General features: G+C 42.9%; 1 protein-coding gene across 2 annotated transcripts; it reads right to left on the bottom strand.

Annotated features, from left to right (window-relative positions):
• Window positions 1-2,276: 2,276 nt before the first annotated feature.
• Window positions 2,277-12,398, bottom strand: KCTD7 (potassium channel tetramerization domain containing 7). 2 transcript variants are annotated; one of them, XM_090122681.1, is made up of 5 exons: window positions 11,352-12,398; window positions 8,695-8,870; window positions 7,802-7,971; window positions 5,921-6,099; window positions 2,277-5,407 (listed from the first exon to the last, which is right to left on the bottom strand). In XM_090122681.1, the coding sequence occupies exons 2-5, from the start codon at window positions 8,836-8,838 to the stop codon at window positions 5,031-5,033; spliced, it is 870 nt and encodes a 289-aa protein (XP_089978807.1). In that variant the 5' UTR covers window positions 8,839-8,870; window positions 11,352-12,398; the 3' UTR covers window positions 2,277-5,030. The 2 variants fall into 2 exon arrangements, with proteins under 2 accessions (XP_089978807.1, XP_089978806.1); XM_090122680.1 differs by lacking the exon at window positions 11,352-12,398 and adding an exon at window positions 10,787-11,222.
• Between the last annotated feature and the right edge of the window lie 259 nt (window positions 12,399-12,657).

Genomic DNA, 12,657 nt, shown 5'->3' with positions numbered 1-12,657 from the left:
AAAGTCACAGTGGAAGGGTAGGTAAACTGGTAGTAAACCTGTGTAAGTAAAATGAGTAAGAACTGCTGATCTGGAAAGCAATTTCCAGTTAGAGGAGTACATACAGAACACTGTATCATAATTATCCTCTGAAAACTAGCTTATTTCAGAAAGGCAATGAAAAGACAGGAGGTTTTTCTTTGCTTAGATGAAATTGTCAATCAATGCTAAAATTCAAGCAGTCTGATCCAGCAGACACCTCACCAGTCACTGCTGTGTTTCCCAGTTCAGTGCACAGCCTCTGCATCTTCTCAGACTTTGTTTATCACAGGAACGTGAACCTACACACAGGAACTGGAAGAACACACCAAGGTTAACCAGGCTGCCACAAGGACTGGATTGTGTAAATTCCTCAGGTGTTTTTGTAATACCTTAGAAGTTCAAACATCAGAGTGGGTGTTCACAGAGCAAAAAATGCAGTAGTGCAGAAGAGAGGATTACTGCATGTCCTGCAGACAGAAATTGTTCATTTAGAAGTTACAGAAAAGGGAAGGAACCAGGAGCAATCCAGAGAGCTCTTATCTCATCATGGATCTTCTAGCAAGACACCTCACCTCCTTAAGCATCTGAAAAACAGAGATGTGGGGAAGCACAGCGGGATCTCACCGAAGTATTCCTATTCCTAGCAAGGTTTTTTCCTGGGGAAATAAGCAGCAGAACTAATTCCTTCCTACTGTAACTGTTGCAATAAGCAGCACGTACTCAGTGCACAGGGTATGTGCAAAACAAGCTGTGTTCAGGCTTGGGGGGCTGTGAGCTGTGCTCACTCGGCTCCAGGTTCCACTGGGAAAACACAGATAATGGTGAGAGCCATTAACAAAAGAACTGGTCAGAACATCTTACACAAACACACATTAGAACAATAGGGCTCCAACTAGATTACGGTTTAACAAAGCTATCACTTGGAACAGTTTCAGGTATCAATACCCTTTGGAATTTGCTGCACATTTAACAATCACTTCACTAAAAGTCAGATTGTGTGCATGTGCAAATCTCACAATCTTATCCATTTCTCACATGCTGAGGTGTCTTTGACTTTTGCCTCCAAGGACTTCAGCTAGCCAGAGCCAACCCAGTGACTGCTTGGTGTCACTGCTGAAGCCATCCTCACCCAAGCAGATCAGAAGAATGGAGGCTGCAATTGAATCATTAGGAATTTATCCTCTACAGAACTCATGGAAAGAATCAGGAAGGACTCTCAATTCTCCTGCAACTATAATAGCCTTTACTGTTTCATGTACTGAATGACTCTGAGATGAGTGATTTTACACAATGAGTACAGGGGACATTTAAGGCATAAGCAGGCTTATCAGAAGCCCAACACTGAACTCCTTGTATCTCATATTAGTTTCAGGAATTAGTACTACAGAACTAAACAAAACCAATAAAATCTCACAAATATCCACACTAACAAGTACATGTATTTACTATATCATGATGTATCTCCCAGGCACACTTCTTTACCATTTAAAGATCCATCACAAGGGTTATGCCAAACTTTCTGCTGCAGGAAATCTTTATATCATGAGTGTTTCACAAACAGGTATCCTTCCCATGTTACAAAGCAAAACCGATGCAAAAGTGTTTGATGTACTGTGAAACTGGCCAAGTCACTTATTCTAAGCACTGGTGTTAAGACTACTTTTTGCACTACACTAAAGAAAAAAAACCATATTTCATGTGTTCACACAAACAGCAACTTCAAATCTATCTAACAGCTCTACTTTTTAAACAACAACCCTCTGACTATCTCACAATCACTCCCTGCTGTTCATTAAAATCAGAGAAAGCTCTGAAATCCAGACATGCAATCCATACTTTGAAAATATTTCAGATTTCTCATTTAGAAGGGCAAAAAAATAAAAATTGTTTCTAAATGTGTTCCTGAACATCAATCTGGAACCAAAATTGCACTCATCCTGTCTCAGAACACTGAATGAAAACCGTCTTTCCTTCATGGTGAATGTGGACAATGGACTGACAAACATTGTCCTTTTAATATTTGCAGAGATGATGTCCACCAGAACATCAGAGTGATAACATGAAACCATACTCTGTGTGGCCAAATTGCCAAGAACAGTGCAGCAGCTTGTAGCCACAGGGTGTCTGTAGGGTTATGTGTGTGGTAGAGTAGCAGAGAAGATAATAAAGTGACAAAAACACAGAGCAACAGTTAAGTATGTCCTAAAAGACCTTTAGCCAGATATAAAGAAATTCCTGAACAAGAAGGGAAAAAAAAAAGCAGTATTACATAGGTATTTAGTTTAATTAGACAATAATATCATATTTATGATATAAAAAAACAATGATCTTAAACACTGATTTAGTAATCAGAAACTCACATCTTTGTTGCAAACTCAGAATTTCAAAACACATGCTATATGCCAGGAAAAGTCAGTAATGTCATATAAACCAGTGATGGATGACACTCCCTGACATGTGCCTGCACTACTCTTCTGTTTCTGTCAAAACCCAAATGCACATTAGGCAATATAATCAACGCACTGTAAACAAAGACTGCTTAGAACAAGCGTAGTTAGTAACAGTATTGCTAACTTGTACAAATCACCACACACCATGTATGAGTTAAATGAAAGCACGTTGGCTCAAATCTGTGTTTCCTCCTTCAATATTGCACTTAATTATTTCTGTCCTCTGGAAGATATGAAAGGATGAAAGTTTCAGTTAAGATGCAATTGATACAGACCCAGATTTTCACCTTCACCTTTTGGGTTAGGCAGTTTCCTTACTTTCTCACTTATTTAAACAGTTAACAGGAAAAAATTTACAAAATAGCAACACGTGCACATTAAGAAATAACAAACATGGTTCTAACAGGAATTTTGTCACAGTTTCTCTAGGAGAACAGCTAAACAACACTTTAAGCCAAAAATAAAGAAATCACTGCCTGCTTCATGTCAATAAGTGGTGCTGAAATTCAAACCAGAGTTACGTCCTGTGTGATATGGGAAGCAGCAGAAAAATAACAAGAGAATATTCCAGTACAACTGGGATTCTCATTGCATACCCTAATAAACTCAGAAGTTTACAGGCAGCCAAAACTTTCTAAGCCTCAGCTTTAAGGTTTTACATCATTTTATTCCAAACCGTGGTTGCAATTTAAGATTCTTGGGGGAGAGAAGGCAGCAGAAAAGATATCATGCAAGCTTCCTCTCAGTTTAGGGAAAGTTTGTTTGACTTGTAATTGTAGGTAGTCAAATAGAGGCACAGGAACTTGTAACACAATAATACTCAAGGAACAATTAAATCCAAAGAAATTTGAACTGATAGATTCAAATACACCTAAGTGACATTCACCTCCCTCCTCCCAACACTGTGCTTTACAATTTCAACTCTGGACCTGAAAGTCAGCACCTGACAGCAATGAACTCCACATAAGCACTTGCAAAGAGCTCTTAAAAACTTTATGTCCCCGACTCTGAGAGACCATTTAATAAAAATTCCTAAATTAAACACATAGAAGTGTGAACATTAATCAATGCAAACAATCAGCCTCCTCAAAATATTTTTGAGACAATTTTACGTCAAGTTTTTAATCATTATTCTAAGAATTATCTCAGGTAAATGATCATTTTTATTATCATAATTAATATGTGTCTAAAGTATTTTGGTCAGAAGTTTAATTAAGCAAGAATCTTGGATTAACGAGTCCAATGGAATTCAATATGCAGACATGTACTTTCCAGCTCCCCTCAAGATTACTGTGAGGCTGCCTCAGGTGGGGTCTTTCTGAACAATAGTTTCATTTTCTGAAGCTCACAGCATCTTCAGACAGCTCCATCTATCTTTCAGCTTTGGACAGACAGAAATGGAGCTTCAGCAGATGGTTATCAATGTCAGAAGTGCAAAAATTACCTTCTGGAAAGAACATGGCTCTGCAAAAGCTGCCTCTTTCAGCATGGAAATAAATGTACTTCCCAGATACACTAGTGGCTAAGTGGAGAAATACCAGAATATGAAGGAAGAAAAAAAGGTGCTGATATCACACAGAGAAGTGTCAGCAAGAACGCTGGAAGTTAGATTTAACTGAAGAGGTGAGGAGAAGGAAGCACTTGTCTCATATCATCATTTGACTAGCTCTAGAACAAAGTTTAATAGCACAGACTGTAAAAAGAATCAGTAATAAAATAATACACATTAAATATTCTTAATACTTCTGCTAATAGGAACGTACACATGGAGTTACTCGTTCACCAAAAGCCTCTGCAAATGACCTGATTCTATAGTTTCTTTTTGTAGATGCTGTAAACATTTAGAATTTCTAAGGCTAAAAACAGGCACAAGTCTTTCATGAATGGTAATTATTCCAAAAAGCAATAAGGAATATTCTCCAAACCTGCTGTTCCTTTTTATAACAACGGAAACAACTAAATATTATACAATGCAGATTCTTAATTTTTAAAATATGTATATAGCTTAATCTTCACAACAATACTCCTCTATTTTTTTTTTAAATTGTCTATTACACCAAAATGACACTTGCAGGATCTCTGTGCGGGGTGTTACTCAATCCATGAAGTGGCAGGCCTACATAGTGACTGGAACACTCTGAAGTGTGTAAAATGGAACCACGTTCTATCAGCATTACTTACTAGCACCTGAGATCCATTACACCCACTTTGCAGACAATGGGACTGCAGCCACACAGTAGGTGGCACATTAAAAAATAAATGTCAGACACTCCTCTCCATAATTTCCATGAGGTGATTTTGTTTTGTGCCTCATTAAGGTACCTGAGCCAACAGTCTTGTTTCAGGCTGTTTGGTTGGTTTTTTTAATATTGCAGAGGTTTTTCAACCTCTGTGACAGGTCCCTCTTTGCTGAACAGCTAAGCACTAGCCAACATTTCAGCAGACTGATTCCAATATATGTTAGCAGCAATGCATTTCCAGAGACATGTTGCAAAAATATTAAAAGCAATTGTCATCTAGAAGTCCTTTCATCTCCTGCACCATTCTGGACAAAACAACTCACCACCAAGTGATCTTGAACTCATAGATAGGACGCTTGCAGTAATAGTGATTTATCAGGTGTTTATCACACACACCAATACACTGATGATCCACAGTTATCCCTCTATCAGACAGGTCTGTCACAATACAATGCAGAAGGTCATACACATCAGCCACAGCCTCCCAAGGTCCAAAAGATACATCCACTTCACAGTGATGTTCAAACAGCTTTGCCTCACTTTCACTTCTTTCAAAACGTAAAGAATTGAAATGTGGGCATTCATAAGGAGTGATGGGCATCTCCTCTTTGAAGACACAGACTTTCAGTTTTGCAAATCTTGCTTTTCTTTGCACAGCTCTAAGCTTTGCTATTTCAATTATCCGCTCCAAATGATCTAAGAAACAAAAATTGAAAGTAACAATGAAACACCTAGTGAAAGAAATTAAATCTATTCTTTTTTCACGTGAAATACATTACTTCAGTGTTTACATGTTATTGTTAATATAGTATTAGCAGTAACACAAAGATGGATGCAGCTACATTCTATATTCATTAAATCAGTCTCCGTTGTCTTGTGAGCTTGGTGTCCTCACCATGTGCCTGAACTGATTCCATTGCAGGCTCTAATGGAGCAAACAGGGAGGCACAGAGATGCTCCTGCTCAGTGATAAGCCTTGCATGTTGTGGCCTAGATCTGGCTCCCTTTGAACACAGCATAAAAAATTCACAACCTCAGATGCATCAGGAACAAATCTCACATGAAAGCCTCAGAGGCCTAAGCAGCATGGGAGATACATAAGAAACTTATGACATACAATGGAATTAGTCTAAAAGGAGGCCTAAAAGCACCACGTAAACTATCTGAATCATGGCAGATACAACAGTCAATAGTGCTTTGTTTATTTACCTTTGTAGTATGGCATTAGGCCCAGGAAAGCTTGCCTCACTTTCTCTCCTTTCAGAGGCTGGACATCCTCTAGATGGTCTAGCAATGGTCCTATGGAATAATACTGAGCTTCCTTGTAAACTGACCTCACTCGCTCTCTGGGCGGCAGGTCACCAGACCGCAGAAAGTTAAGGATGTCTCTGAAAGAAGGACAAAAACACTGAGAATTAACAAGTTTCCAGCAAAACTGTTGCGCGTGGGAAAGGAAACACTGTGTATTCATTGTTTACTCTACTGAGACAGAAATCCTTAATCTTCAGTAACTCAAATAAGCACGAGTTACATTTCCAGCCAATGTTTTTAACTAAAAGTTGAGGGAGTAACCCCTTAAAATAGAAAAGGCCATTTTATGGGAAAGAAATCATAGTCACTGTATTCCAAATTTCAATCTGGGACAAAAACTTATTTAGTTTTCCTGGAGAATCTGACATGCGGACGTTTTACCCCACTCCAAGGTTCCATGTGAATGGATGGAACATTTGCAAAGGAGGTGCTCCTTTCACAGGATCAGGGCCATATCCATTCATACAATAAGAAAAAATGAGAGAAAAAAATAATATTTCCTTGTGATTCTGACACACTGTTAAACCCCTGGAGTTTTAAAGAGGAAAATAAATCACCTGATAAGCATTAATCAAGTACTACTGACCATATCAAGTAAAACAAGCATTACTGCAATCTTCACGTAACAAGTGCTAACTTGGCTCTCTGCTCCCACTACAATTTGACTTCAGATCAGTAACATCACAAATGAATTGGTTCTCCAACAAGATGGCAGGAACTTCTAAATTGCCAAATGTAAAAATATTTTCACAGTGGCTAAATCTATTTCAGTCCCACATTAAGGTACAGTTCAAACATGCCATGAAAATAAAGCAATCCTTCAGCAGAGAAGGACTAAGGAGATGTCAAGGACAAACAAGTAACTTAAGTTAAATTGCAAAGCATGCTTTGTGACCCTAACCTATGAACACTGCAAGAAATGATGTGCGTCTTTTCTAGTGATCTCACATCATTTCAAACAGAATTGAAACATAAGGTTATTTTTATTAAAAATAAAACAAGCTACACACAGGCTACAAAGTTCAAAATGAATCCTGAAAGTATATGGTACTGTCAGCAAAAATTATTCAAAGAAATACTTTTTAAAGTGTTGTTTGCCCCCCTCCCCCAGTTGTGCTTTAATCTAATGTATTTCTGAAGAGCTCCAGAGGTTATTCCCTTACCAGACAGCATACGTACCTCGGTAATTTTTTCTTCTTATAAAGCTACAACCCATCACAGGCACAGATACTGCATTAGAAGTCCACTTTTATTGTCAGAAATGCATTGGTTAAAGCCTAATAATACTTTCCCTTGCATATTCAATTCAGGGGAAATAGATAATGAAAAATGTGATTAACATAAAAAAGATCTTCATTAAAACAGGAATTTTTGGGGAACTAAAATACTTCTTTAATCACTGAAATTTTAATGGAGTAGATTGGTATAAACCAGTCAAGTGCCAAATACGTCACTTTTTAAAGCAGCAAAACAGCTTGATTCTCTGAGAGCAGATGTTCCAAAGCAGATGACGTGAATTTGTCCTCTAGAACATTATCAGCTGCTTTTCCTTCTCCACTGTAAAGCTTAAGCCCTTAAGAACAAAATAAATCATTCCCAATGGTGACGTGCTGCAATTCATTTTTTCTCAGAGATTTTTAAGGCATGGATGCACACCAACGCCACTTTCCTAAAATCTACTCCGCAGACATCATTCAACTAGAAAAAACAAGCATAAAACTTAAGTTTTCCTTTCCCTCAGTCACCACTTTGGAAGCATACTGAGGACACTGCACGTACCCAAAGTAAGTTCCATCTCTGTCAATGAAGTATCTGCCTTCGGCATCCGTGGGGATGTAATGCCTTCCGCTGAACATCGCCGCCAACATCGTGTCCTCGTAACGCCTCAGCGTTGACAGCCTTGTAGTGAAATACATGCCTCCTACATTCAGTGGAATGACTTCTGGGAACTGGAAAAGCAATCACACTGTCAGAAACGAGCCTCCAATGCTTTGTAGTTATGCACAGGCCAAGAGAGTAGGGATTTGTAGAAGACCCAGCATACAATCTGTGCCACCGTGACAAAACTTGGTCTGACAAATGCCTCTGCCCTGCTGCCACAAAGCAGTGAGCTTCATGGGTCAACATCTTATATACCCTAGATGTTGTCTGGGTGAATTTTAGACAGAAATCTGGAACAGCACTGGTCACTACAGCTTTCATACCAGATATCTGTTAAAAGTGTGAATGCCTCCTTTCGGCATTTTGAGGAAGAAAATAAATCAGAAACAAAACAAAACAACAACTCCTCCTTTCCCATGCAGAAAAATAAAAAGGGGAGGAGGTACACACTCCCAGGCCAACCCTGGCACCTGCACTTGGCTGCGTCTCCATTGGTTCCCTTACAGCACACTGGCAAATCAGTGATTCTGCACTTAAATGAGGCTGACAGCAGGCCCCAAAATCTTAGCATCACATTGCATCACACTATAAGCTGCCTCGCTGTCAGAATAAAGACTTATTCGTATTTGTCAAGCTCAAGCAGGGACGGAGATGGGGAGCAATCGCTGTAATTCAAGGGCTTGGCTCCAAACCGAGCTGGACGTGCGCTGACAGCCCAGGAGAGACGCGGGTTCGTGGCGCTGAGCTGCGGGAGCCGCGACGCCCGGGGCTGGGCAGCGAGCAGCCCTTACCTGCTGGGGCAGCAGCGGCAGCGCCTGGCCCGCCTGGGTGGCCGTGGGAGTGGCTGGCTCTTGGAAGTCATCCTCTGCATCCGAGCTCGACATGGCCTCATCCGGGTCTCCGCTCCCTTTGCTCTGCCCTGTGACTACCACCATCCCTCTGGCTCTGCCCAGCAGCAGCCGCGGCACTGCTCACGGGAAGCGAGACCCCGGTCAGGCGGGCGCCCTCCCACCCCACGCGGTAGCGGAAGGTCACGTGGCGGGCGGGGCGCGCGCTGGCGGCTGCACGGGGACCGGCCCACGGGCAGCGCCGGCACCGGCGGGCGGGGCTGGGCCGCGGCCAGCGGGGCTCCTCCGCCAGCACGGCCCCACCAGCCGCGGGGTACGAGCCCGACGCCCATTGGCTGCGCAGCGCACTGCCGCGCGTTGCCATTGGCTAGAGGGATGAGGGCGGTCCGCCCGCCGGCAGCGATAGGCCCGCGGCAGAGCGCGCTCCCGCGCCGCTCCCGCCTCCTGCTGGCGGCGGCGCGCCCCGGGCTCCAGGTGCGGAGCGGCGGCCCCGCGTTACGTAAAAGGCTGCCGTGCATCGCAGCGCCCGGACGCGCTGACACCGCTGGGGGTCCCGTCCCGCTCCCCGCCTCCCTCCCATTACTGTAAATTATTAAAGGAGGAGGAGCATCTGCTACTTGGGCGCTGCCTCTCGACTACATAAATGTTTCATAAGGACTGCTTACACTCCCCAGCAACAAGAAGTAGTGACATGAAATATCTATGGCTACGATTAGCTGTTGTGTCTGGCTAACTGTTGATGCAGGCACCGTGATCCTCCCTTAGCAAGACATCGAGGTTTAGGAAAAGAAAACATCTGTGTAAGTTCATTACTACGTGTGATAACCTTTGGAATTGCTGTACAACATCCTACATATATTGTGAACCTCGCTAAGACCTCAGCCCATAATTAGTGCAGGGTTTTATGAAGAATATGGCACAAGCAGTGGGTAATCAGCACGTCTCTATTAACCATCACAATAAACAAACAAAACCAACCCTGTAACTTTAAGTAAACGCATCCATTTCATGCTCAAGGATGTCCAGGGCCACCTCAACAGATAATTAACGAGAATGCATCATCCCTCAACAAAATGATTTCTAAATCAAATATTTATTTGAGCCGTGTCAGCACCATCCAACTCTACCAGAGATTCCTCCTCCTGGTTTACGAGCTCCTTGTCATTGGAATGGCCTGGGCTGCTTCCCCGAGCTTTTCTGACTGCTCAGACGCCGTCTCAAACACGCACAACAAAGAAAGGTTACTGAACTGGACCTGCAGGTCGTGCTTCATTCCCTGGGCAATGGCAGCAGCCCCAGAGTTGCATTAGGAATGTGTGCTGACAATAAAATTATTTTTAAAAAAGCCTCTCAAAGCACTGCTGTACCCTCAGCTTTTCTATATTGGCTTCAGCAACTTTCTCCTAAACACCTTCAGAGGTTACGCTGCTGGCAAAGTTGTATCCCTATAGAAAAGTGACCCAACGATGGCACAACTAAACGCCATCAGAGCAAAGGTCTGTGAGCCCAACACAAAAGATCTGCTAACCCACACGGGTGCTGATAAAGCCAACCCATGGGAGCTGTATCTGGGGCCATTCGACCCAGCTGCTACACAGCAGGGCAGGACCTGCGTTCTGTCTCACACGATGTGAGGTTTACGTGAGCAAAGCAGAAGAGGCAGGGCATCCAGATACAGCGATTCTAATAAATCTGTGTACAAAGACCAAACAGACGCTCTGAAACGGGGCGGGAATCCCTGAACTCGCTGTGAATCAGACTGTAAAACTCCACACTGTCAGTATAACTGATTATTAGTGAGAAGTGATGCGGATTGAGATGCGAGCACACCGCAGCTTCTGTGTTAGGCTACAGAGAGATGCTTAAGAGCAAGACGTGCAGCGTGTGAGGGGAAGGCGCCCTGCCAGCAGAGATCTCCTCACACCAATGTGGGGCAAGGGGAGGCCTGACTGGAGATGAAGGCCGCCTAGGCAAGCCTGGCGCTCGATTAATTGAGTATTAACGAGGCAGCTAAACGCCAGCTCTGGCTTAGCACCTTGCCAGGTCCTGTTAATCATCAGTGGGTTCAGCACAGCTGGGTCCTGGCGGCGTGACAGGCGAGGGCAGCGCCCTCCTCTCAGACCGCCATTTCCCACACCCCCATCTGGCGGCGGCGCTGAGGAACTGCGGGGAAACACCTGCGGCCGCCTCAGAGAAAAGGGCGGGAAGCGGGGCGGTCCTCGCCGCGCAGACACCAGGGGGCGCTCCCGCCTCGTTTTCGCATTCTCTTCAGTTCTAAGGAGGGTTTGGTGCCCAGTTGGGTAACTGAGGGGAATCCCTTCCCCGCAGGCACCTAAAAGCGTGTGTCTGCTTCTGCTTTATCAAATGCAATTAAATCACTGCAAGAGGAAGTGCATTAGCTAACGGAAATGAAGGAAAATAAAGCTCTTTCACGTTGTTAAGCAGAATTTGGGTAAAGAGAAACAACTGGGGGGGAGGGGGAGGGGAGAAAAAGCCTTTAGGTAAACTCAGTGTATAACCCTGATTATCTTCACTGGGCTGAGTGCCAGGTCAGAAAATACAACCAAAACAAATCCCCAAACCAAACCATCATAACTTACCTCAATAGTGATGTTCCTGAGTGGCTGATGGGCGCTCAGAGCTTCGGGGTATCCATCTGACTGCACTGTGCTACGAGCTGGAAGGAATGTCCTTCAGAAGAAGCCATTTCCCCACCATCACCACCTGTCCCAACACAACTGCTCTGGGTGAACAAATTCCATAGGCTAAAACCTCCCTGCCTACCCCTGTGGGAAACAAACGCCACGTTACAGCCCACACGCCTCTCAGTGGGCACCCACCTTCATTTCGTCCCATTGCTCAGCTCCTAAAGCAAAGAAAACCCACCCAACATCAAACCTCAAACAGATCCACAGCCAAGACATGAGACAGAATCACTCCTAGAATCACTAAGGTTGGAAAAGACCACTGAAGTCACCAAGTCCAGCTATCAACCCGTGCCTGTGACTGCTCAGACTGCGTCACAGACGACATCTTCACAGATGAATCATTTCAACCCCGACTCTGAGGCAAAAAGTCACGTTTAAAGCATTTATTTTGAAAAATAAAATACAAAAGATCATTGAATTGTAATTATACATGTCATTTATCTTTTTTTCTTTTCTTTTTTTAAATAAAAGGTATTTAAACCATTTCCACATGTTGATAAAATAAAACTGTTCCACCAAAAACCGTTTAGGACGAGCACAGACCACTCCTCTGAGATTTTCATACACTGAAAACCAAACTGCTGAAGGGAGAAAAAAATAAAATAAAAGACCCTTGAGGATGGAGGCTTGGGATTAAGACGACAGAAGAGCAATTTCAGACACAGGCATTGTTCTGTGTTTCTGAAAACCTCAGAAGTAGTTGTTTACATGTAATACAGTTCTACATTTAACAGTGACTTTTCTAGTTTTTGGTTTTTTTTGTTTTTTTAAACAGGCTTGCATGCGCTCACAACAACAAAACCTCGAACAAAAAGAAAAGAGTATGAAAGTAATGGGGAGAGAACTGTGAGAAAAGCAGGCCATGAGCAGTACACCTCATTGATCTCAGTGGGACAGTCCTTGTAACATCACTTCCATTGAGAAGGCAGCAGTGTTCTTCTAAAGAAAAAGAAAAAAAAAAAAAATCAGTTTTTTGGGGGCTCAATGTAGTATTGTTTTTAACCCCTCATAGCATATTAAATTTATGGAAATACTGCATAATTACAAGCAACCACCATGATTCAGTGTGTGAAGTTAAACGAAGTCGATCCATTAGGAGCTGCCTTTTCAGTCTGCTATCAGACTTCCTCCCAAAAACACATTTAGGCACAAATCTGAACTTTGTGCATTCAAAGCACCCAAGGAAGCGGGCTGTGTC

Source organism: Phasianus colchicus, chromosome 21, assembly GCF_987193195.1.
Source record: "Phasianus colchicus chromosome 21, bPhaCol1.hap1.1, whole genome shotgun sequence".
NCBI classification, from domain to species: Eukaryota; Metazoa; Chordata; class Aves; order Galliformes; family Phasianidae; genus Phasianus; species Phasianus colchicus.
This window is presented reverse-complemented; position numbering and strand designations above follow the sequence as displayed.